This window comes from Glandiceps talaboti, chromosome 3 (assembly GCF_964340395.1).
Source record: "Glandiceps talaboti chromosome 3, keGlaTala1.1, whole genome shotgun sequence".
Taxonomy (NCBI): Eukaryota; Metazoa; Hemichordata; class Enteropneusta; family Spengelidae; genus Glandiceps; species Glandiceps talaboti.
Genome location: NC_135551.1, coordinates 18593337 through 18616977, shown reverse-complemented (window position 1 = coordinate 18616977; position 23641 = coordinate 18593337). Strand labels below are relative to the sequence as shown.

Here is a 23641-nt window from a genome sequence, read left to right as displayed (position 1 = left end):
TTATATTATTTTCCCGCCAAAACTGACACTGAATGTATTCTTTGTAGTTCGCCTTTCGTGACATGTTTGAAAACAGTTTATTCTTGGTTACGATACTTCACATTGTCATTTTATCCACAAATGTTAAAAAATCTTTTATAATCTGATTATAACAAAATAAATCTAACTTTATTGTACTATTCACAGTGACAGTATAAACAAGACTAGACTAACATATTTGATCGTTTCTGTGAATTAAGTAACTTTTTCCCCCGCAAAACTGGGTTGAAGAAGTGAATAACAAAGAAACATTAATGAAATGATATGTTAGGAAAAAAAATACACATATATACTCATGGCCAAATCATCACACAAAAGCTTAAAAGAAACCATGTATATGACTAAAAACAGTTGGTTTTTTCCCTCCGTGTGAAAATGTCATTCAAACGTTTGCCGGCGTTCATTTACCGTTGGAACATTAATTCCTCCCTAAAACATAAGGTGAAATGCTCAGTGGTTACGCTACTTAAATGCAGTGGTGTGAAAACACATCAAAGTTTTCCAGTATTGGCGGATTTCAGACAAGGTGGTGAGAATAATGAATTGGTAGTATTAATATAAGCAACACAAGAACAACTTTTATTCTTGCAAAATGAAAATGTTTGCCTCGGGGTATAAATTACGAATACACATGATCGCATTTGTTTTCTATTGTTATGTACGTACTATTCCATATATCGGTTTTATTTCATCATTGTAGATTTCTGTCAGATCATCACATTTTTTTGTCGTTCAACCCTCTGCTTATAATTCCGCCTCATCAGTAGCTCTATAGTTAAATACATTTCACCAACAGGAACGTAATCAAAATCTCATTTCATACAATGCTTTCAAGGAGTGTGTCGTCGCATGGCAAAGGGTCACCAACATGTGCATTGCACGTGTGCAATTATGCGGTGTCTTTTTCTGACGCACAAAAGCAGGAATACCTCACAGACAGTTAAATTATTCCACTAACTGTGATTATCGTGTTTCCAATTGTATCAGACCATCCTGTCCTTTCCCATTGTTTGTTGTTTATTTCACGATTGTGGTCAGTTTCTAATTTCTCTCGGGGGAATTTTCCCATCAGTGATTCTAAATTTTTGAATTACAGAGTCTGCAGAGATCAATATTGCGTTCTGATGTGTGTGTCTGACAAACATCTGGGTATAGGCTTTGATTGTCTTTTTTTTCCTTAGGAGAATGTGATTGGACTGTGATGGAGAAAGTACTGGTGATCCTCGATGTGTGATGTGTGATGTGTGATGTGTGATGTGTGTGTGTGTGTGTGTGTGTGTGTGTGTGTGTGTGCGTGTTGGGTCTGAGGTCAACATGTTAATGCTTGGAAGACTCCATTGTTGTTCAATCTTCCTGTTAACCAGTGTTAACACTTCAGGCAAGATAAAGCTGATAACGGAAATTGTTGAACATAGCACAATCTCAGCTCTTATCGCTTAGCAGTACTTTATGCATAGTAGTTTTGGATTATTACCTACGGTATTTATGTCCAGTTGGAAGAGAAAAAAAGTATAATAATTATAATTATATTTTGAATGTAAAAACTGTATCTATTATTAAAATGCAAGATGTCAATTTCATTCATAGCAATATATATAAAACTTATAAAAAGTATGACACCAAAATATTTTTCGGCGAGATTTGTTTATTCTTTTACAGAAAAAGTTAAAACTATAGTGTCCTTTTTGAAATAATAGTATTAAATATAAGTCGTAGGATACAATAGCTGATTTCAATAGTGAGAATTTGAGAATTCTTTTTTTTTCATAGAAAATTAAAAAATGTTGTACTTAAATTTGCACTTAAAATTTTCAACCAAAACTATCAATTTTATTAACTGTAATACATGAACAAATGTAACATTAAATGCCCACCCCCAGACTGAAAGATTCGTTGTTGTTTCCGCTTTATGTATAACCACTTATTAGCTCCCAACTGTGGGAGCAGCAAGTGGTTGACTGCAAGATACACCATGTTGTTCAGTCCCATCAGGCTTCAGTGCCGGCTGATAGCGTGGCACGATTGTCTGTCGTATCTTACAGACTACGTAAGTGGCTTGTAAGTAGACACAATGACAAGATCTTTCAGTCAAGCCCAATCTGAAGTCTTGTTGTAAAATCATACCTCAACTCAAACGATATAACCTGTTGTTACAATATGAGTCACATAATGCCTGAATAATATTAATGACTGAAAACTTAAGGTACTGCACTTATATCAAAATTTATTTTATTTTATTTTTGATCAGCACAAAACAGAAACTTGTCCAGTACAAGACCATGGATCTTAAAAACTGGAATTGCAAACTTATTATCAACATTCATTTTCTTGAAGCAGCACTTCTTGCAACTGTAGAATTATTTTTCTGATTTGACAACCAGCAATTAATATATTCAAAGTAAACTGTTAAAAAAATAATTTAGACATTGTACATGTAAATTAGGGGTAGACTTTATACAAAAGTGTTACAATAATAGGTTGAAATCATAATCGCATTGGGGTGCTCATTCTAGGGTGAGGACCCAAAAATCAATTTTGATTGGATTTATCGCACCATGTACTATCTGTACAGTTACACTAATACAATTTCCACACAGGTGATATTGTGTAGGATGCACAATATTATTATGAACATTACATATTATCTCATAAACCTAATTGATAAAAACTTTCCAGTTACAGCTAAGTCGCAGTTTTAAGAAGGAGAAATAAATGATGAAGATGAAACAACATCCTTTGTTTGTGGATCTTCATTTATCATATTATTTAGCATCACTTTAGTATCATTTTTATTGATGTTTGATATCACTACTTAGATAAATGTTCGCAGTCATTTATTATAAAATTGATGTATTTGCCCTCGTGCCCTTACTAGTGTTTCTTTTTTCATATTTCATATTTCATATTTCATATTAATCTTTACTGTATTTTCGCTGTTGGGGTCCACGCAGGTTTCGTGTTCCAGTGTGTCATGCACAACATTTTAAACATTCTTTTATCCCAAGAGCTGTAACCAATTTTAATGGACAATTAGTTTGACCAAGTATCTAGTCTTTATCTGTAATGTTTTATTCTTTTGGTCAAAGTCTACATGTATGTATTATTTTAATTTGTTCCACACTACTGTTTGTTTTATTTATTTTTTTAAAATGTTTGTTGAGTCTATATGTTTCAAAGCAGACATTTCAGTTCCTCCCTGTGACAGTAATCAGGTATATTGTATTGTATTGTCTTGTCTTGTCTTGTCTTGTCTTGTCTTGTCTTGTCTTGTATTGTATTGTCTTGTCTTGTCTTGTCTTGTCTTGTCTTGTCTTGTCTCGTCTCGTCTTGCATTGCATTGTATTGTATGGGTATTGTATTGTATTGTATTGTATTGTATTGTATTGTCTTGTATTGTATTGTCTTGTCTTGTCTTGTCTTGTCTCGTCTTGCCTTGCATTGCATTGTATTGTATGGGTATTGTATTGTATTGTATTGTATTGTATTGTATTGTCTTGTATTGTATTGTCTTGTCTTGTCTTGTCTTGTCTTGTCTTGTCTCGTCTCGTCTTGCCTTGCATTGCATTGTATTGTATGGGTATTGTATTGTATTGTATTGTATTGTATTGTATTGTATTGTATTGTATTGTATTGTATTGTATTGTATTGTGTTGTGTGACTCAAGTCACCTGTGTGGTCTCCCTATCTACAGTTGAACATAAATAAATAAATAAATAAATAAATAAATAAATAAATAAATAAACAATAAACAAACAATAAACAAACAAACAAACAAACAAACATATTTGTCAGATACCTTGGTATCTATGCTCACAATTGCTTGTATAACTTCTTTTTTTTTTCTTTTTTTTTTTTTTACAATATTCTAGTTTGAAGTCTGTGCAAACTTTGTACATGAGACTCTAGAAGGACAAACAAGAACAAAAATTCAGATTTTGGGTTGGGTTTCCTTGGGCTAATAAGCGGATGGTTTGTGTAGTCGTTTTTAGTTTCATAAGTTGCTATGTATACTAGATGGGTGTTCTGTATGGTTAGACGTCTAGACTGGTATAAACACACATACCGATTTACGTCTGGCACCACCACACTGACAGTTATCAATCATCTGTTCATAGCCAGTGTAATCAAGTCATTAGGCAATTATAACTTCTGCAAACAATCATATCCATTTACTTATCTGGTAGTTTTTATAACGATACAGAATGATGCACTACAAAGACTTAAGTTTTATCTTTCTTGCTGGCTGGAGTATTTTTTTTTTTCACTTGCGAATCAAGAGAAACAAACACTCAGAACAGGTCATGTTGCCATCAAAGAAATTTGATACACAATCTTTGGCAGCCATTTTGGATTCTAACATAGGTTATTATTATATTGAATTTCAAGATAAAATTAGATTCTAGTTCAAAAACTGGCTTCATTTTTTCCCCAGATTTTCCAGATGTATCCCAGATTTTTTTTCTTCATGATTCTAACTGAGAACAGGTTAAATTTTTCACGGATACAGAAACAGCAAAAGTTTGCGATATTGATTTCCGCAGCTCACGCTATTCTAAATGAGCTTCATGGAAATTTAGTATTAATTTACATTAAAAAAATGTTATCTGTTTTTGACAACATTTACTGACTTGATGATGCTCTGTTAATAGGGAAAAAACTAATCAGAACTTTTGGAATCCCTTTGAGCTGAGTTTTGCAGGACTTCCCAGTTTTTTTTCTTCTTAGTATTGACGATAAATAACTCTAAAGTGATTTTGATATTGATAGTCACTCTAAACTTTGATTTTGTGACAGTCACACTGTATTATAATACAAATGTACTTTTTTCTTCGATAAACATCTTTTCAGCCTTCACTAGAATTTGCTAACAAGACACAAGATAATGCTAAAGCCACTGAAAAAAAAGGTGTAACAAGTCACACTAATTGTCACCATTTTCTTGAACCAAGGTTAACTTTAATAAAAAAAAGAGCTAAAAGTTGAACGAGTACACTTCAAATTGGTCTAACACCATTTTCTGTCCTTAATTGGTTGATTAGGAAGTGAGATTTCTACTAGTTCATTTTTCAGATCAGCTGTCCTTAAATGACTGACTTGGAATTAAATTATTTTCTTGACGCCATCAATTGACTTTGTCTTTAAGGTGCAAAGTGAATTCAAAGACTCCATAATTATGTCAACTGTGATTTATTGTGATGTGGAACAAACGACACCTTGTTGTAGCAATTTAATTGAATGAGGTTTGGAAAATATCGAATTTTGTACTATTAATTCAAGGATAAGGACTTGGGATAAAGGGGGGTGGGAGGAGGGGGGCAGCTGAAATGTGAAAAATTCACACAAAGTTATGATAATAAATGTGGTGGTATATAATATTTAATTTTGGTTTCATATTGGTTTCTTTGTGTATTTCATATTTCTTGAACTACCCAGGCTTTCCGGATTTTTATTTGGCTTCCACAGTAAATGATTGTTGCCATGGAAACAAATAAGTATGTTGGTTACCATGTAAATTTCATGCAATCATTCTTATACAGAAGTTAACTGTGATGCACAGCATGTTTTTTCAACAAAGCCTCTCTCTACTTTAAAAAAACCCCAATGTTTGAATCTCAAAGAAATTCTTAAGCCAATCTGGATTACTACTTCCTCATTTGTGGTGGAGTCATTAGTATTAGAGCGGATCATTTCTTACATTCAGGACCAAGTTCTCCAGACAACGCTTTTCACTCCAAAATTAGATTTTAAAATTTTTGGTTGGAAAGGGAGGCACTAGTTAGCATATACATATTTCAACCAACTAAGCTATTGAAACCACTGAGAAGGCCATTTTTCTGTGAATGGTGTACCTTATACTCACCATTACTACATCAGTGGGTTTTTTTAAGGGCAGTATTAAAAGTAGGTAAAATCTACCAAAGTTCCCATATCATTTTACCAGGGTTCCCCACCAAAATTATGATACATTCTATGGGAAACACTGCCAGTTTTACCTCTTTCCCCCTTTATATTACCAGGGTGCCCCCAACCTTAGAAAAAACACTGTACATTATAGATAGCGAATTATGTCTTGTCACATCTTGTGTATGCTCATGAGTGAGTTTCTACATTTTCCCTTCACAGGGTCAATAACAGAAGTATAGTATTAATACTATTATTATAGTAACCAGACTATTAAAAACCATGATAGCTAAAACCATATTGGGGAAACTTTTTTTTCAATTTTTGTGTTTTATCTTATATGACCACCTTCAAAAAACAAGATGTGTTGGCACAAGATTCTTGCTATTAAAAATATCTCATTTCTCTAATAGTCAAAATGCTACCTTCTTGTAGACTTTCTACAGAGGTCGTGGTTTTGACAAGATTCAAGTTCATAACAGGTCAAATTTTTCTTTTTCTATTTTCCAAATACAAGATTGGTCGAGGTGTGAGAGACATTTAAAGAACAACTGGACATTGGGCTGAAAACCTGGGTTTTTTTAATTGCAAAAGTAGTGTTTAATTACTGTTCATACATTAACAAAAAGAACCGTCAAAAAAATCTTGTCTATTCATATGTAATCCCACGAAATCAATGTTAGTTTTACGTCATAATGCTCCGAATATGATTACGCGGACTAATACAAATTATGCATTATGACATAAAACTAACATTGATTTCGTGGAATTATATATATATCACATAATTAAGTATTTCCACATATTTTTTCTACAATTTTGAATCAAATTTTACGAATACTGCATCGTTTGATTGCACTTTATTCTTCATCGCGTATTAAAAACAGTGTGCTGTGGTTTCTCAACCAAAATTATCGGTTATAACCTTGCGATGTACACGTAATATCAAATTTAGTTTTAAAAACGTAACTAAAATTTGTCTGAATGCGACTTTTGTTCTGTCATTTTAATCATATTTGCTCCGGATGTGTATGTTCGGAGCTCTGAGCTCAACGGAAAACTGGAAGTAAGCTTGCCGGCTGCTACATCGGTAATCTACATGATTTTTAGATATAATAATATTTATTAAATAAAAATAAAAGTACCTCTACGTATTAGACTCATGCCACCTAATGATATATGTAACATAATGTGTGCATTTACGTTTTGAAAGCACACAATTATTACGATAACTTGACCGTAGTGTAGGATTGGTAGGAACGCTCGAACAGTAGAGAGAAAAAATAGTTTGGTAGAACAGGGGTGATATGGGTTTTTGATCTGCCCTGTTTCGTCACACAGGTGAGGATTTGCACGTATTGAGGTGATAACACCAATAATGGCCTTGATATTTCACTTTCTAAAAATTTCACTTGGTAGTTAGTTGGTGGTATAAAATACATCAAAACTGTAATAATATAAATACTGGGAAATTTGATCCTTGATTTTAATGGCTGCCATCTTTAACTTTTTATAGTAATAATTTTACTTGAAAAATTTCATAAATTTTTCAACATTATTTTAAATATGATCACAGACACAATCCTTAGTCAACAGTTCTTATCAAATTTTGTTGAAAATATTTACTTTTATTCAAAAAACTACATAATTTTGATATTTTTCTTATCTTTTGACAAAGTTTAACTATATCGAAAAGTATTATCATACACACAATCTTTAGTGTAAGTGATTTATCAAAATTTGTCAAAAAAAACCCTTTTTACTATTTAACACAAAAAAATCATTATACAAAGTGTGATGAATGCTTTTCAAAATTTCAAAGCGATGATTGTTTTTCAAATTCAGAGCAACAATTATTCTTCCAAATTGAAAGCTATGGCGTTTTCAAAATTTAAAGCAACAACTGTTTTTTCAAAATTCAAAGTGACAATTGTATCTCGAAATTTAAAGCAGAGACTGTTTTCACAATTTCAAAGCAACGACTGTTTTTTTTTCTTCAAAAATTCAAAGTATAGATACTAATGTCGTTTGATGTACACGACAGGCCTATCTGATTTCTGATATTAAACCATCATTTTGAAATGAATCCATTGAACTTAATCTCCCCAGACATGTTGCCTATGTTTTGCATATTAGTTTTATGATCTCTTTCACATTTTCAATAACTTTACAATGACATATTTCAGTCAGAACTATATTTTAGTGAACTTTCTTTGTTGTTGTGCACAATATCCGATTACACTGAGCCCTGTACAATTAGCCAATTTTGATCTCCCAACTTTGATCTCCCAACTTAGTTGTGTACAAACAAATACCCCTAGGAAGTAAGAAGCTTAACTTGTCCAGTTTTGATACTTGTAAGCGTATTATACAAAATTAAAACTGCTGAAAACAGGTACATTTATACAAATGACTGGAAGAATTCAACAAAACTTTATTAATATACAGAATAAAGAAAAGTGAAAAATCTGGACAAAATATGTAAAAATCAAATACTTCTAAATTAGAGTCTATTTCATAACTAGTAATAATATGTTTTTGCACCACAACCAGGGTTCTTATTACTTATGAGTAACGTTTCGCCTGTTCAGGTCAACAGACTTTGTCTAACTGTCAATCCGTTCGCTCGCTCCACCGCCAGGTCATAACTAATTTCAATATCAAACTTTATGTGTAGTTTTGATAATTTCCTAAATTGATCTGTCAGATATGAAAATATTTGTAGGAAACATCAATCAAAATATATGAATTATGATAAAATAACAACTGATATTTATCAAATTTAAAATTCAGAATAAACTTCAATTTAAAATTTTTGTCTATCTTTTGGTATATTGACAGGGAAAATAGAAACTAGGAGAGGATATCGAAAATACATTTACGTATATATTTAGTATTTTTATGACCTCAAAATTTATGAATCATACAACCCATAAAATCCATGCTACATGAAAAAAAAAATTATGGGATATTTTGAAGATGTGCAAAACATGATTAGTGAAATCCCTTATGGTGTTTTCATAATGGTGATACAGGCACTGAGGAGTTATTTTCAGATCAACATGTTTCGTATTTTTTGGTGTCTACAAAGTCCGAACTAGGGTAAAAAGAACACACACGTGCACCGACAGTCTCCCCATTCCATAAACCACTACTGATGGCTTTTTAATATACCAATGTTTGTCTTTAAAGTGTCTGGTTTCACATAAACGGGACCTTAGTCAGTGTCAGCCTCATCAATCACAGAAGTAGTGACATGGCTTTAAACAACGCAATTCCCAGCTGTATAGCACCCATCACTAGCAATGAACATTTAATAGATGCTCTATTTTTCATCTGTTTTGGAGAATAAATCAGTTTACTGTTATGAATTGTTATAACGTATAATTGTGTATTAAAGAGGCAGAAAGGAAACAAAACGCTTCCACAAAGTATTAACAGCAATTGTGAAAAAATAAAGACACAACTCATTAAAAATAATTTTTTTTTTTTTTTCAATTTTCAAAAATTGATGAATTAATGGCTGTAAAATGTTTCCACTATTAGGGTAAGCTATCATGAACCAAAAAAAAAAAAGATTATCTATAAAACTAATATTTTACACTTTTTCTCAAAAAATTAAGAAATTATGGCTGTAACACTTCCACTAAGTATTAGAGTAAGCAAACTAGCATGAGTAAAAAAATACAAGTCATAAAAAATAATATTATTTTTTCCATTTTTCACAAATTTATGAATTCATGGCTGCAAAATGCTTCCACTAAGTATTAGGGTAAAGCTAACATGAACAAAAAAAGACACGCATCATAAAAATATTAATATATTTCCCACTTATGATAAACTGGTACCCAGCATTGTGGACATTCCAAAGAAGATAAATTTTATGAAATTCATATTCTGCCTAAATTAACAACTACTACTGACTGAATTTATTTTCAACAATCATAGTACTTCAAAGTGTTGTCATTCTTTGCAGTCTTTTTTCCCCATTATTTTCACAACTTTCTTTTTACATTTAGGTTTTATATCTTTTGTATATAATGAATATTCAGAGCTTTTCAATATTATAATAACGAATAGACATACTCTTGAAAATGTAAAGTTTAATTTGTATGTTTTTTTTTCTGTTTGTTACAGGCCTGGGAGACTCAGGTGATAGACTGTAGACTGCCTGGGAAAACCTAAGACAGACCCACAGTGATGTGCTAGCAGAGTGTGCAACATAGCCTTGTCACATAGTCCAAAAACCTGAATAGATGTCTGTAGAAATGTATGGTTGTGTTTATGTATGTGTCTATATAAAAAATTCACTTGAGAAATTCTCAGCACATACATACATACATACATACACACACACATACATACATACATACATACACACATACATACATACATACACACACACACACATACATACATACATACACACACATACATACATACATACACAAACTTTACTATTACCAATTTATTTATTTATTTGTCTATTTGTTTGTTTGTTTGTTTGTTTGTTTGTTTGTTTGTTTGTTTGTTTGTCTATACTTTTCTTGTGGTACCACTGAATCACTGAAGTCTCTTTTCATTCATATGTACAGCTCACAGGCAAATTAATTCTTGTGGGTCAGTATATCAACTTTACTCTGTAAATTCTATATGCCAATCTATTGTAAACTTCAGGCAACGTGACCACATAAACAACATCCAGCGAAGCAAGGTCACTGGCTTGCTGTGACAGAACATAGGTCTATAGGGTCTTCATTGAGTGAATAGGGAAACTTTCAACAAGGAGTTTTGTTGAATACATTTCATTGAAAAAAAAAACCCTTCAGATTCCTCTGGGGGATTTAGCATGCCTTTGGTCTTTAGAAAAACAAATGATTACATACCAAAACAAATACTTGAAACCTGTGGTAAGGTGGATAAAACCAACATTGGTGTAATTTGGTAGTCTGCAAACAAAATTGTAACAATAATGTTGGACTCTTGAGAACCACGAATAATAAATTGACACCAGTTAGAGAGTACGTACACTGCCCTTTGTGGTATAACAAGCAATGCAAATACTGCCAACAGTGGTGGTGATGAGCTCCAGACCAATACCTTCAGTAACTACGGCAACACAAATTGCTTTTTCAAAGAGCAAAACAATTTGTAGGACATTCCTAAATAACATGAGTCACCAACTGCATGCAGACCAATTCCTTCAATGAGTACATGGCCAATCACTTCAGAAATTACAGAAAACAAATTTCAATCATTTCCAAGAACTATTCGAGAGTGTTTGAACATTTGGCAAAAACACGTTATTCACATTTAAACAATGCAAAATCACAGCTAAAATGCATAAGTGTGTGTTTTGGGGATAATACCAAACTTTTATCAAATGGGAGAAATTCTTCTTTAGAAAAAAATGCAAACGGCTTCAATTTTTTGTTGTTGTCATTTTTCAATTAATTAATTTATCTAAAGTTTTGATATGACACACTTATAGAAATAAACCAATTAACTTAGGTACAATATAAATCCATCTGCAGGGTCAATATACTTTTCTGATTTACCCGACTGATGAAAATTAACTTCATCAAGTCTAGCGCACTCGTAATCTTGTTAATACTCAAAATTATAAAACTTGAAGGAGATTTACGGAAGTTAGTTCATGACTTGACTTCTTGTTGTATTAAGAAACCTTCCCAGCATGTCTTATTTCTCTAAAGTAAATGTCAATTATTGCTTTCAAGTTTCTATTTCTCCATTTCACAGAATTTATAAAAACGAATCACGTTCTCACTAATGTAATATTGCTTACCCTAATATCGTTCCTAATAAAGCATAAATAACTTCTTTGATGGACATATTTTCATGCAATTATTTAATTTTTCCCCAGCTAACACATTAAACGAATTAGCCAAATTTGCACTAGCTATCGCATAATTTTTTTTTTTTTTATCGAATTTGAAATAATATGAAATGTACAGAATCAGTCAATATTTGGATGCCGATATTGAAATGGACACCGTGTATGTTTGTTTCATTGAAATCCGGTAACGAAATAAGTAAATATTTCATTTCTTTGATAGAAATGAACACACTAAAAATATCTTCTGATGGTGTGTACTCACCAAATGTAACTTTCATGTTTGTTTGTTTTTGTAATTTGTAGATAGTATTGATATTGGACACAGGATACCACATATAAATGAAACGTACATAGCTAATTGTGGAATTGAATTACCCTATACCAACCAACTTGTCAAGAAACTCAGTACAGATGAAGTATTGCCATGATTTACATGGGCTTTCACTTTCTTTTCTACATAACTGATAATACCAACACAAGTACCGCAAACCTTTTTGTTTTTGTTTTTTTTTATATTGAAGGTGAATAAACCGAGCTTATACACGAGTTTGTGACATAATATTTGCTGTATATTTAAAATTCACTTACTGTGTTCAACTTTACTGAAATATATTAAACCATGACTTGCATTTGATTATAAATGAAACCTGATATTAAGATAAAACTTTAATATATGATTTGACGACGTAAATTTTTACATAAATGTTTTTAAAATGTTGAGGAAATCTCTACTATAAAATAATCATCTGTTCTAACGATGGCGAAAGACAATTATTATATTTTAGAAGTCATGCATTAAAATTAACATTATACCGGAATAGTTTATGCAGTCGGGATTTTATCTAAGTATTTTTACTTGAGTAAAAGGCTTATAACCTTGTCTTGTGCCAGGCTTTAATTTGTGCAAAATTCACTATAACTAAACTGCAGTTCTTAAGATATGATGGCTAGTTAGGTCTTTGCTATGAATCCTTTATATCTGACATTTCTTGATTTGGTTCTGACATGAAAATTCAAGTAAAAAAAAGAAGAAGAAGTCAGATTTGGGGATTCTAAAACTCACACAAAAGTATGCAAAAACAGCATATTTCTGATCCATAATTTTAAAATTTCAATGGTTGGAGTAAAATTCAGTTTTTCTCTGCGTTTTTTTTTGTTTTGTTTTTTCATTTTAACATCATTTTGAAGGTCTTACTATGTGAAACAAAATTGTTGAAAAACATTGCTTGAACGTATTGTATTGTGTATGAAGCTTTTCCAATAAAGGATGATACCCATCTTGCTGTTCTAACAAAGGATATTTACCCGTCCTTGATTAAGAGTGTGTGGTGTCATTGACCTCCCAACAATAGTTTAAAATGCGTTTTGGTGTATGCTAGGTATATTTTGACAAAATTACAACATAAAAAGTGGGAAAAATAAAAAAACAAAATCATAACTCTAATACAAAGTATCAAACAAATTTACAATGGAAATTTACTTCCTTGAAGTAGTGACTTCTGTAGTGGAAATTACGAGCTGAAAAATAACAACTTGCACCTTGTATATTTCAAGAAAACTATGAAATTATGAATTCATGACAAATATAAATATTCTCTTTAAGACAGGCAAGTTTGATAAAAATGGTACAAATTGTTTCTGACAAACATTCTTATTTATTTTCTTTAGTTTTTGACCAAAAATGAAATGTGTAGCAAGTTTCATTAGAATTGATGCAGTAGTTTTTGAGATATCATGTTCACAGCCCTACAGACTGAGACATTGCTAAAACGTAACCTTCCTTTATAGAAGGTAAAAAATACAGCAACTGCTGTTACTTGTTACTACTTTATAGGTGTCAAATTGGAACGAAAATGACAAGACTAAATTTTACATTGACCCAGCGGTCCTTCATTGCATCTCCAATGGCATTCCTCTATACAATTATTCTTTTTAGTTGTACAGAATGTACTGAATACAAACACAATACTCAGTATTTATCTATTCACGAGCACCTTTTCTTCTTGTGAATGCTAACTATCTAAAGTATAGTGTGGAATAAGGGCTGGGCAATCTGTGCTACATTACTTGACATATCTTTCATTTCCTGACATTGCATGAAAACTGGGTGTCGTTTCTGGTCATAGAAATTCTCAACTTTCTTTTACTTTTAAGGTTTAATTTTGGTACGAATTAATTTAAAATTACTTTTGATCAGCTTTTATACTAAAATTGTGCATAATTTGAGAAATTATTTTACAAACATTTACATTTTTTAAAAGAAAATTTACTGCTATATTACAAACTGGGTTTCTATTATTTCTTATATTATACAGCTTAATTCAGCTTTTATCTTAAAATTTGTGCAAAAAAAAAGAAGAAAATTCACTACTACATGATAAATCTTTATATTCATTTTGTCAAAATGCAAAACTGTTCAAATTCTCCAAGTTTCTCCTAGTTTTATGGCTTAATTTTGGCAAAAATTTATTTGGAATTACTACTGTTCAACTTCTTACCCAAAAGGTGCAAAATGTGATGACTTATTTTTCAAAAATGTACTTTTTTGAGAAAATTTGTAAAACTCTCTTCTTTTTTTCTGCTTTTTTTTGCGATATTACTATAGTAGGAAGACATTAGATGAAACATTGGTCACATTAAGATCACAAACATTCAAGTTTATGATTTTGACAAATCAAGGTGACAAAAAATGTCGAACATCCTGTCCGATTTAAGACAAATGACACTAGTGCAATGACTTATTTTTGATGAAAGCAAAATCTGGATTTGGATTTAACGAGTCAAACACAGTCGACATTTTATAATTTCAATTGCACTCATATTTTGATTAGCAATTTCCTATCAGAAATTTACCAAATTTCATCCTCTTTACTAAAATCATTTTTCGTGGCCTTGATCAATGTACGACAAAAGGTACTTGACCTCTCCTTACGTACAGGAAAACACCTGAAATAAAATCATTATCTCTTGCACTTTGTAAACAAAAATTTCAATTTTTTCACTAAAATTGAAATCTTCCGCTATAGCCAATACAGAATTTCCTATTTTGAAGTACAAACGACACTTTTCAACAATTTGTTTTTTTATTTTTGTTGATGACCGCTGTCAGCATTTTGCTGACACAAAGCAAAATGTCTTTCACGAAATCAAACAAAAGGAAAAAAAGTGCATTTTCTAACAATGTTCCGTTTTCTTCTTTTGTACGACAGGATCAATACTTTGCGGAGTTCAGATTTTATTGACAGGTTAGGTATAAAAAAAAGCTCCTCCTTAAGTCTACAATCGTTATGACAACTCTACATTGATGACAACTTATTAAGTGTCATTCGACAACAAATTATAGCACCTTAGAGTCTTACGAAAAAAAACCCTGAGATTTTTCTGCTTTTGAAATTAAACTGTACAGAGGTATTCAGTCTAATGCCGTCACGCTGGCAAATCCTGTAGTGTTCTTCAATTGAATCAAATTACTATTTTTTCACGGTGAGAAAATGTTGGGGTTTTTTTGGTATGGCTTTTGTTCAGGAATTTTGAAATAATATTATTGAAGTTTATGTAAATTATACAATGTCTAAAGAAATGCTTTGTTCCTAACTTTGCCACTTCAAACAGAGATAAGTTTTTATTTCAACTGCATACCCAGCTGGATGCTGATGCCCAACTGATGTACACTTTTTAAGGACTGGTTTTGTGGTTTCATCATAAGGAAAACATAGCAAAAAGACATTATTTAGAGTGATGAAAAGATTATGGAATTGATTTATTAAAGGCAGATATCCTATTTTATGAAGAAGTAAAATAATAAGTTACAACAAATCAAGCTTTTCACAGGTTAAACAACTTTTTTAAAATTGTTGAGTTGTACACGTCATGTAAGAATGAAGAATTCTAAAAAGCCTTTATCAACTTGTTAAGGACTCATAAATTTAAGACACTCAAAACATCTGTTTGGGCAACAAAACTTACAGACCCACTTCAGATTGGAATTACAGGGTTGGTATAAAAACAGCTATATGGCAGAGCTATAGAAACAGTTGGTACAAAACATGAAATGGTCTATTTACTGCACTGTCATGATACATTGTTTGCTGGTCGTACCTCCTAGCCATAGGGATGACACGTCGAGGGTCAGAAGGTACCGGTATAATCAAGTAATGATGTATCTCGACAGTACAGTAAACAGACAAGGCTAGGAGGTACGACCAGGTGACGATGTATCTCGACAGCATAGCAAACAGAATAAACACAGCCATGATTCAATGTAGTCTTTAAGGCTCCACTGAGATTGTAACCACTAAAGTATTGAAACACAACCTTTGACCCTGTGTGAAAATTGTTGGTGTAAATTAAAGAAACAAAATCAAACCATAATTATTATAAAACTTACACCCGAAGTACAATTGCCACAGATGACATCAATTTTCTGAATAGTGCATGTGCAAATCTCGCTTGCCTTATGAGTGTAATATTATGGGATATAAGGCACATCATATATCCCAGAATCATATTCTGGAGCTAGCAGTGATAGTTGAATGTACAAATTTCATCCTTTTTTTGTTTTTACACTGAAATGAATAGCTGAAGACGGAGAGAGACTTTGAGATCATTATATTGCGGAAATTCCAACCTAAAGATCCAGTGGGAATAACATAGATAGCTATCCCAGAATTTCCAACCCAAAGATCCAATGGGAATAATATAGATAAGACTATATCCCAAGTACAAGGTGTTTTCATCAAACTCTTTGTCCACATTCGTGGTATTTCTTGTTGCCAAGAGAAGATTATATCTCCGACATTTTGGCTTAGAAGCTTATGATAAATATTTTACAATTTCAAGTTGTGCTAATACAATTTTTTTGTTGAATTGCCGGAGACTACGGCCGCATGTGTTAAAACTCAAAGGAATATGACACAGAAACACTAAAAAGGAACTTAAGAACTAAAAATCTTCAACTGAACTACTAAAAAGATAATATTACATCCAAGTAGTACATTTAGAATGTAAAATAAATAATGTAAAGTTTTATCTAATTTCTTTCTCTAAAAGTATTTTCTGTTCTCTCGCCAAAATAGAGGAGATCGTAAGTTGGCAGATGTATGCGAGCCTAAGGTCTAACAAATACAAATTGTGTGGTTCCTATTACGCTCTATTTTAGAATAGGTAGTTATTTTTTTTTATATCTGAGTATAGTTCAGGTTATGTTTTCCATTGTTTTCCATATTGTCTCTATTATGTTATTGGTTTCTTCTCATAAGATGTACAGCCATTACAGATTGGAAGAACAGTTTTATATTGTCTTAAAATTTTTCAGTTGTTTCCGCATCCACTGATTCTTGCAAACACGTCACAATTTTTTGTGATTTTATTATTATTAGATGGGGTCGGGTAACCGGAACCAAACAATTTTTTTTAGGCTTAATGTTGAAAGTAGCAATGTCTGTAGTTTAATTATCACAAATTAAACTTAGCTTGATGCCAAGTTAAAGTGTTGTAAAATGCACTAAACTATTTTTTTTTGACAAAAAGAAAATGGGAGGAGTTTTCTAACCCTACCAGAAGACGGTTTGAAGAACATATAATTAGCTCAAATTCTAGCGTCTCCACAAAATTACGAAATGTTTCCGATTTTCTTTGGACAGTCATGATAAATTGAAGTTTGTTTGAAATATAAGGACATGGGAGAGAAGCATAAATTCCACAAATAGCATTTTGAAAGTGTACATTCTTATTATCCCAGTGCAATGATCTAGTGAAGCAAATATTACTATATGCATGATAGATTGATGTATCTGTTCATCTTGGCAGAGATTGGGGTAAATCACATTACATCATTTCCTGTAAGATTTTCCCACATACCCTTGCCAGAATACATGTATTTAAAGCACAGTCAGATTTTCCCACATACCCTTGCCAGAATTTTAAATATAGTGTGCAACAAGAAAATGAAAGAATAACTGGTCTTGAATAACAAAAGGAAATTCTTGCAAAATGTCATTTTTAAAGTAGAACAAAATTTTTCTCTTTTTTTCCATTTTTTTTTCTGTCGCCAATTTTTGGTAAGAGTATATGTTCCCACCTTGATGTAAACTAGAAGGTAAAAAGACTACAAAAATGTGTACTTTTTTTGCTTTTTAACAAAAAACTGAAAAGAAATAGAAATAATTCTCTTCATACAACAATGAAAATGTTTTAGTAATAATTTAGTCACACAACACCTGACAAAACTGTAGAATCTGAAATAAAATTGGACTGCATTTTTTTTTACGTAGCAACAAATCAAATTAATAAGGAATGTAAAAATTTGTGACAATGCTCGATTTATTCTGGAATTAATTTTGAAAGACTCGTAGCCCTGCCTCCCCTCCCCTCTCCCCCCCCCCCCCCACCCATTCACTTTGGTGATAAACCATTGCCATGATGTGATCCCTTAACTCAATACATTAGCACCGCCTCAAGAAATAATGAATAATTAAAGTCCTTTTGGCGAGCGGATTTGTCAGAGTCTCAGAAACAATATCTTGATTTTCCAGGCTGTCAGTTCCACTAGGTTTGAAACCTCCTAATGTGGTCCCAGTAGGACGTTAAAAAGCTCAGTAAACTCCAAGTGGACTGCCAATCAATGGCAAACGAAGGAGTAAGCATCACGTGAATGAGCTGTCAGTTGCCGAGATGGACAGCAATCGGGATTACTCAGGGGGATATCTTCTCTACCAAGATACCAATGAATACCAGGTACTTAAAAACCTATTGTAGTAATTGTCTTTCCAAAAAAAAAAATGTTTACAATATTTTCCAATTGATAGACAGTAAATGATAAGAACGCACACTTCATATACTCATCTGCTCCTACATAGTAGGAATTCATATTTTATTTGTATCTTCCCCAAAAGATTTTCAAAATTCCTCGCAGAGTGCATGTCAAAGTAATTTTCTCATGAAGAATAAATATATACAACACTTTTATTTGCAATAATTATCACTTTTGTCGGTTTAGAAATCACTATTAACTACTGTAAAATGTAAAACGACACCTTTTGAAACTAAATTTCTTTTTTCATATCTCGCATTTTCCAGATTTAAATTTACATCATTAAAATGGAGAGAGAGAGAGAAAATCTACACGTATTTGTCATTTTTCAAAGTAATAATAGTGTTTTGAAAGCAAAGTGACACATTTAATAGTCTTCAGATTTTTAATGAGTAATTGGGATCCCTGAAATTATACAAAATATTCACTCACCAATTTTTTTGATATTTGAAAAATTATTCTCCAAACATGTGGCAGATTTCCTTGAAATATTGAAAAGAAAAGAATTCAATTTCAGTTTTCTTCATTTTAGACCACAGGTACCTGTAGAGATTTTCCACCCTTCCTTCCTTTATTCATTATTTTAGACCACAGGTACCTGTAGAGATTTTCCAATTTTCCACCCTTCCTTTTTTTATTCATTATTTTAGACCACAGGTACCTGTAGAGATTTTCCACCCTTCCTTTCTTTATACATTATTTTAAACCACAGGTACCTGTAGAGATTTTTCACCCTTCCTTCCTTTATTCATTATTTTAAACCACAGGTACCTGTAGAGATTTTCCACCCTTCCTTTCTTTATTCATTATTTTAGACCACAGGTACCTGTAGAGATTTTCCACCCTTCCTTTCTTTATTCATTATTTTAGACCACAGGTACCTGTAGAGATTTTCCACCCTTCCTTTCTTTATTCATTATTTTAGACCACAGGTACCTGTAGAGATTTTCCACCCTTCCTTTCTTTATTCATTATTTTAAACCACATGTACCTAATACCAGTAACTACCTAACACGGAACTTAAGAAACAAAATTGTGAGGTATATATCTATTATCATTCACAAAGATCCTGCGTAATCTCTAAGTCACTTGGACGCACAACTGACACACAGAATTTCAAGTGATGCACCAAAATTTTGTGTTCCTCTATCTCTTACTATGTGGTGACTGACAAGAAAATGTCACTTTTTATCATTTTGACTCATAACAACAAAATTTGGCTATCAGTAGAGGGCAGACTGCAAAAATCTCACAGTACAATTTTTCTGACTTTACATGTATATTATATGACAGGTATCTGATGAGATTTGAATTCTTTATTTTTTATTTTTAACACAGAACCCATAAGAAAGTGAAAATTTGTATTCTTCATTTAGTTTGATTACCTGTCTACTAATTGTTTATGGTACTGTATACACTGACTTGATGTCCATGTGTAAATAGATCCATCTTTCGAATAGCTAAATTACCTGTCTACTAATTGTTTATGGTACTGTATACACTGACTTGATGTCCATGTGTAAATAGATTCATCTTTCGAATAGCTAAATTACCTTTCTACTAGTTGTTTATGGTACTGTATACACTGACTTGATGTCCATGTGTAAATAGATCCATCTTTCGAATAGCTAAATTACCTGTCTACTAATTGTTTATGGTACTGTATACACTAACTTGATGTCCATGTGTAAATAGTTTCATCTCTTGAATAGCTAAATTACCTTTCTACTAGTTGTTTATGATGTATGCACTGACTTGATGTCCATGTGTAAATAGATTCATCTTTCGAATAGCTAAATTACCTTTCTACTAGTTGTTTATGATGTTGTATATGCACTGACTTGATGTCCATGTGTAAACAGCTATGAATGAGTTATGGACATTTACTTACTTGCATCAACATGATCACAAGGACGTTGACACTGTTTGATTGCTAGATGACTTTACACTGTGCTTCCACAATGAAACAAAATAAAGTTATAAAAAAAAGCAATTGTAATTTCAATCTATAGCTACTGGGGTTTTAATAACAGTTATACTAACTTCCCAACCCATTAAAAATGTTCCACTGTATGCTTTAGTGAACAAACTAAATACAAAAAAAAAAAAAATCAAAAACACAACAACCCTGAAATAAAACCATTGTAATAGAAAAGTCGTGGACAAAAAAAACTTTACAAAAACAACAATTGCCTACTAAATCACTCTAACAACAGAATTGTGGACTCATTATTACCTTTTACATTATTCATACTAACTTCTGAACTGTGTTGTTATATGTATGTGTTATAGCAACAATGAAACTAGACATTAATTCTGAGAAAAGTTGGATCAATTTTTACCTTAGATTCATATCACTCTAATAATGGCTTCCCTGATTGATTTCATTTGCCATTATGCTACACACACATTTATTTACTCGCCTGTGGTGCCTTTTTATAGTATCGATCACCCCCTGTTAGTTCTGTGGGTAGGCCAGGGGGTGTGCATCAATAACAGCACAGCAATGTAATAGACAATGACGTACAATTATTCCCAAGTCCTTTTTAACCACACCTATATTTTGAGAAGTATCTGCATGAACGTATCAGTTTTTTTCACTGTACAATATTTAATGTAAGATTTTTTTCAAGTTCAATGGTAACAGCAAAACGAAGCTTGGTCGATTTAATAGTTCCTTTTCCTGTACAGCTAATTCAGGAAAAGAACTTTACACATTTGATATTTACATTGTTGGGTCAATAAAACATGCAGTAAAAGTTCACACACAACATGTTTTCACAACTTTGTTTCCATATTGAATAGGAGTGGCACCCCTACTATAATAAGGTACACATCAGATTGAAAGCTGGGTTTGTCCAGGCCACTGTACAAATAGGAATAGAATGCACCGGATCAATAAAACCAACATCAATTAGGTACATATACTTTATACAAGATGAAATAACACACACACTTGGTCATGATATCAGTATGATTCCATCTGATGTTGGTTTTCTAGTTACGGTTCACTTTATCTAGAGAGAGACTGGCCATCGGGTTTGAATTTAGGGTTAAAGATATCCTCAGATTCAAACCCGACGGCTATAGCCTCTACACTATGATTCACTGTGATTACTTCAAACATTCTCTCTCATATTGTAAACATTTCTGTTAAAACTAATATAAATTTAATGATTTTTCGATCAAAATTCTGGAAAGCAGGTCATGTTACAGACTGTAAATGCAAATTTGTCTTTCATTTCCAAAAAAATGGAAATTTGATCACCAAACCTCAACTGGAAATGTTCCAAATTTAGCCTCTACCTGTTCACAGATTGTTAGCTCTGACAATGTAAGAACAGCAGCAAGATTTGCAAAGGAAACCTTGAGTTGGAAAAACTCAAAACAAAAAGACAGTTGTAAAAAGAAAAAAAATAATACTCCAGTTAAATCTACTTCAGTTTTAAATTGGCCATATGGAATGAGGATTGGGTATTTATTTTGGATTTTTAATTTATAAAACAACTTTATCATGGCTTCCTACTTGAAAGACCAATGTGAAACAACATATACCAAGTCTGTGTTTGTAACTCAATACATTACAAAAAGCTAAAAAAAAAAAAATGTGCAAAAAGTTTTGATTGTACATACAATTACAAACATTGTACACATTTATTAATTTTTTGCAATGTATTGATTTAAGGACTTGAACAATGACAAGAAATTGGCATACCGTCATTTCACATTGATTTGTCAAGTAGGACGCCATGATAAAATTGTTTAATAAATTCAAAATCCAAAATAAATACCCAATCCTCATCCATATGGCAACTTTAATATAAATTAAACTATAAACGATTGTTTGTAAGTGTATCACAACCAAGATAAGTGTATCAACAAATGTTAAACATGCTATTGCTGATAGTTGTTATCTTTTAGATAAGTTAGCTGACTAGATTAATCTCTTTATGAGCTTATTTTTGTCCTAGATATGGGGCCAAGGGGTTACTGAACATCTAGAACACATGACAGTAAATCATAATACCTGTAGTAAACTTTACAGTAAACTGTCTTAATACTTCAAAGTAAAGCTTGGTAAACTTGCTGTAGTTCATTTTATTTGTGTGAATGAAACATGTTTGCCTGATTAGCATATAAGTAGTCACTGAGGTCAGGTCATAGTACAAAATGGAGGGGGTTATTCAGCTTATGGTTTATGAGGGGATTTTTCAGCAGTATGCTGTCAGAACTGCATGCTAAAGTGAACACTACAAAAGTACACACGTATAATTGTCTATGGTCTTTGTTCTCAGTAAGTTTACAGATTAATTCCAGTGTACACAATTTTAGCCAATAGTTATATTTTCCTTTGAGGTTTTGCCAACTTGTCTGCCAATCTTTCCCTATGGTCAGTTGGACTGTCTGTTTCCTGCACAGTCTATCTGTGTATCTATTTTCCAATTTTTGAATGCCCATCCATCTGTGTGTGTGTGTGTGTGTGTGTGTGTGTGTGTGTGTGTGTGTGTGTGTGTGTGTGTGTGTGTGTCCATGCATCATTCTATCTGTCAGTCAGTCTGTCTTTATTTGTGTCTCCTGACTCTCTTAGTCTATGCCTGCCTATTTGCCAATCTATATACATCATATACATTCCTATCCATCTGTCTGTATGTCTATGTCAGCTGCATCTGCATCTTAATGTGTTAATCTATATGTCCATCTATCTGTCAATATATCTTTCTGTCTGTAATATTTTTAAAACTCTGCTTAAGTACCACCATGGTGACTCAAATATGGAAGCCAGTCTGCAAACTGCAAGCAATCCCTCCTGACTAAGAGTAACATGATAAAGTCTTAAAATTTAACAGCTAAATCCCCCTCTTTATGTGTTAACCCCATCTCAGAATTACAATTTGCAGATTCTAAAAATGGAATGTATTATAAAATGTCTGCATGAACCAAAAACATGTGACGACACAATTTAAGAGGGAATATATATTTATATATATATTGTGAAAATAATTTACTGGTATTATTGTTAATTAAATTAATGT

At 32.2% G+C, this 23641-nt stretch overlaps 1 protein-coding gene across 1 annotated transcript in view; it reads right to left on the bottom strand.

The window, feature by feature from the left end:
* LOC144433153 (uncharacterized) overlaps positions 1-23641 on the bottom strand; it is a 77762-nt gene that overhangs the window by 27678 nt on the left and 26443 nt on the right. Inside the window, exon 3 of the mRNA XM_078121463.1 lies at positions 13902-13913. Coding sequence (XP_077977589.1) covers positions 13902-13913 — 12 coding nt within the window. The remainder of the gene's footprint in view (positions 1-13901; positions 13914-23641) is intronic.